This window comes from Apis dorsata, unplaced genomic scaffold (genome assembly GCF_000469605.1).
Source record: "Apis dorsata unplaced genomic scaffold, Apis dorsata 1.3 scaffold_92, whole genome shotgun sequence".
Lineage (NCBI taxonomy): Eukaryota > Metazoa > Arthropoda > Insecta > Hymenoptera > Apidae > Apis > Apis dorsata.
The window spans coordinates 1,376,782-1,379,651 of record NW_006263390.1 but is presented as its reverse complement, the minus strand read 5'-3'; the positions used below and the strand labels follow the sequence as shown (position 1 = coordinate 1,379,651).

Sequence of the window (2,870 nt, the reverse complement as noted above, 5' to 3'; positions counted from 1 at the left end):
CTCGAGGCTGATATCATATCCGGTACACCGTCGGCATCCCCGACGTTGCCGTTCGAGGTATTTTGCGATAGTCGCCCGCACCACGCCTCCTCCGCTCCCGCTTCCTGGTGGATATGCTTACAACGTAGAAACCAACCTCGCATCCATCTTTCTTTTCACCTCTTTCATTTTCTCCTCCAATTTGCTCCGAGAGTTTTAAACGGAAGGGGAGAGGGGGAAAAAAAGAATTCGTGAATAATATTATTCTCGATTTCGAAGAAAGAGAGAAAGAAAGAGAGAAATATCGATTCGACGATCCTCGTATTTATATCGAGATCTGGAGAAGGAGGAGGAGGAGGTGGAGGAGGAGGAGGAAAAATGAGGCGAAAGGGAGAGGGAGGAGCGGGGGGGACGGGGTGCGGCTAGGAAGGGATTGCGATCAAAGCCATCTGTTGCATTGTCCCGGCAATTAGGAGGCGACAGCTGAGTCCCAGCGTACTTACTTCCACCCAGGGACTCTCAGTCGAGTGGAGCACGTGCGCTTTATCGATCTCTCTCTCGGCGCTCTCTCGGTGGAACACCGTGGTCCTCTCTCTCTCTCCTCTCTCTCTCTCTCTCTCTCTCTCTCTCTCGCCACGAAGACAACGAACCGCCTCCTAACCGTGCTTGCTTATCCACCGTGGTGCTCCAGGTGGTGCCGGCTCCGCCGCCGCCAGATATTCCGCACCCCCTTCTTTCTTCCCACCGACCGATCTTTCCTATATCATTCCGCCTCGAGTCACTCGCGAGTAACGCTCGAAAATCCGCGGAGAAGAATCTCGAGAAGAGGGAGGGGGGAAGAATTTGGATTTGGGCGGGGCGATAATAATAATAATAATAACGATAACAACAACAATAACGATAATAATAATAATAACAATAATAATAATAATAATAGGAGGGGCGATCGATGCGAATGGAGAATCCGTAAGGTGGCTCGCTGTAAGGGAGCAGTAAGCTCGGGATACAGGTAATTAGCTCCTGGCTACCGACGTCAGGTGGCAGTGACACGGCGACCTTCTTCTTCCGCTCCTTGACCCTTCCCCTTTCCCCCTCCCTTTCGCCCTGTTCACGACCAATTCACACGCCTCGTCGCCGACAATTTCACGGCGAAATTCACGGACTCGAGTCGATAAAATCCAGAAAAGGGGAGGAGGGGGAGAGATCAAGAGGATTCCTTCTTCTTCTTCTTCTTCTTCTCCTCGTTGGAGGAGAAGATAGGCCGTTACGTGAATCGTGACGCGAGTTAAGAGAGAGAGAGAGAGAGAGAGAGAGAGAGAGAGAGAGAGAGAGAGAGAGAGAGCAGCGCGTATCGGCATGCCGCGGCGGTACATTTCATGGCGGCGTTTCGCCACGCGTTGCCACGAGGCCGGGAGGCATTCCGCGAGATAACGCGCGGGACAACGGAATGGGAACAAGGCAAGGTGGATGACACGGCCCGTAATTGCATGTTATCCGCTGCACCNGTGGTCAAATTCGCGACGGGCATCTCTCCCGACACCGGGGACACCGTGCTTACTTTGGTCTTGGCGCTTCTGGTAAAGCTTCCCCCTCCGTCCTCTCTTACTTCTTTTCTTACTATACTTTTCTCCTACGTTACGTGCCACGGCGGTTTATTACGCGTGAACGCGTTCTGTCCTTCTTCCACGCTCGAACGACGGCCTGGCGTAGCAATTAATGGGGTATCAGGTGACGAAGTAGAGAGAGAGAGAGAGAGAGAGAAAGAGAAAGAGAGAGGACGCACAGTGGTTCGAACAGTAGGAGTTAACTGGATAAGATTATTCTTTTTTTGAGATTTAATTTTTATTATAATTTATTATTTCGTTTATTTAGAAATAATAAAGAGAATAATCGATAAATGCAAATATACGAATATTTATGATTCGAACATGCTTAAAATATCTGGATGCAATTAACTTGAGGAAAGCGAGAAGAATTTGATGTAAATATAAACAGGACCTTGAGAATAGGTATTCTAAAGAAACAGAGGAAAAAATGTTAATTAAAAGAAGAAGTTATGTCTATTTGCTATCCTATAAATTATCCGATATATATGAGTCTAAACAAACTGAAAATTAAATAAAATGAAAGATGCATTGTAAGAAGACATATCGCGTACCGATTGCTCAGAAGATCGAAAGGAATTATAAAAAAATTGCCAATTAAGGTTAGGAATATTATTATTTACCCAAAGTACAATAAATAAATAAATAACGAAATGCGTATATTATAATAATGAAAGAAAATATAAAATGAAAAAATATAATAAAAATGAAAAAGATTGTAATAATGAAAATTAAAAAAAAATTGAAATAATGAAAAAAATATTATAATAATCCATAAATATCAGTGGTTAGATTAAAGAATCCGCTAGGTGGCGAGCGATTCGATTGTGCCCGTATATATCACGAGCGGCCGTAAACTTTAAAATTAAAAGTAAAAATTAATTTTGCAAAGTTTTGCGAATAAAATATCTGGCAGTAAGAAAAAGTAGAAAGTTTCTACTTTATCGTGTGCAACATGTATAAAAAATCATCCCGAATCGCGTTTCTAATTACGAAGTAATTTTATTTAATTTTAAGTCAACTTTAATTTACAAAAAAAAAAACTTATCTACTTATAATTTATAACGATTTAAATTAAAATAATTATTTCGAGATATCCGTCCATATAAAATTGAATTTTAAACGCTTCTTAAAAAATTTACACAACATATTTCCCTACTATTGAAATGTGACCGATCAGTTATCGATCAGTTTCTCCGCGTATTATATATACGAGTATTTTGTTTAATCTGTTTAAAAAGAGGATTTAAAATTTTAACGTAGTTAAACATTACGTTGAAACAGTTA

The 2,870-nt window shown here is 42.0% G+C and overlaps 1 protein-coding gene across 1 annotated transcript in view; it reads left to right on the top strand.

Moving 5' to 3' along the window:
• The window catches only part of LOC102676768 (protein CBFA2T3-like), a 14,831-nt gene that overhangs the window by 3,806 nt on the left and 8,155 nt on the right, over positions 1–2,870 (top strand). The window contains exon 3 of the mRNA XM_031508605.1: positions 1,443–1,556. Coding sequence (XP_031364465.1) covers positions 1,443–1,556 — 114 coding nt within the window. The remainder of the gene's footprint in view (positions 1–1,442; positions 1,557–2,870) is intronic.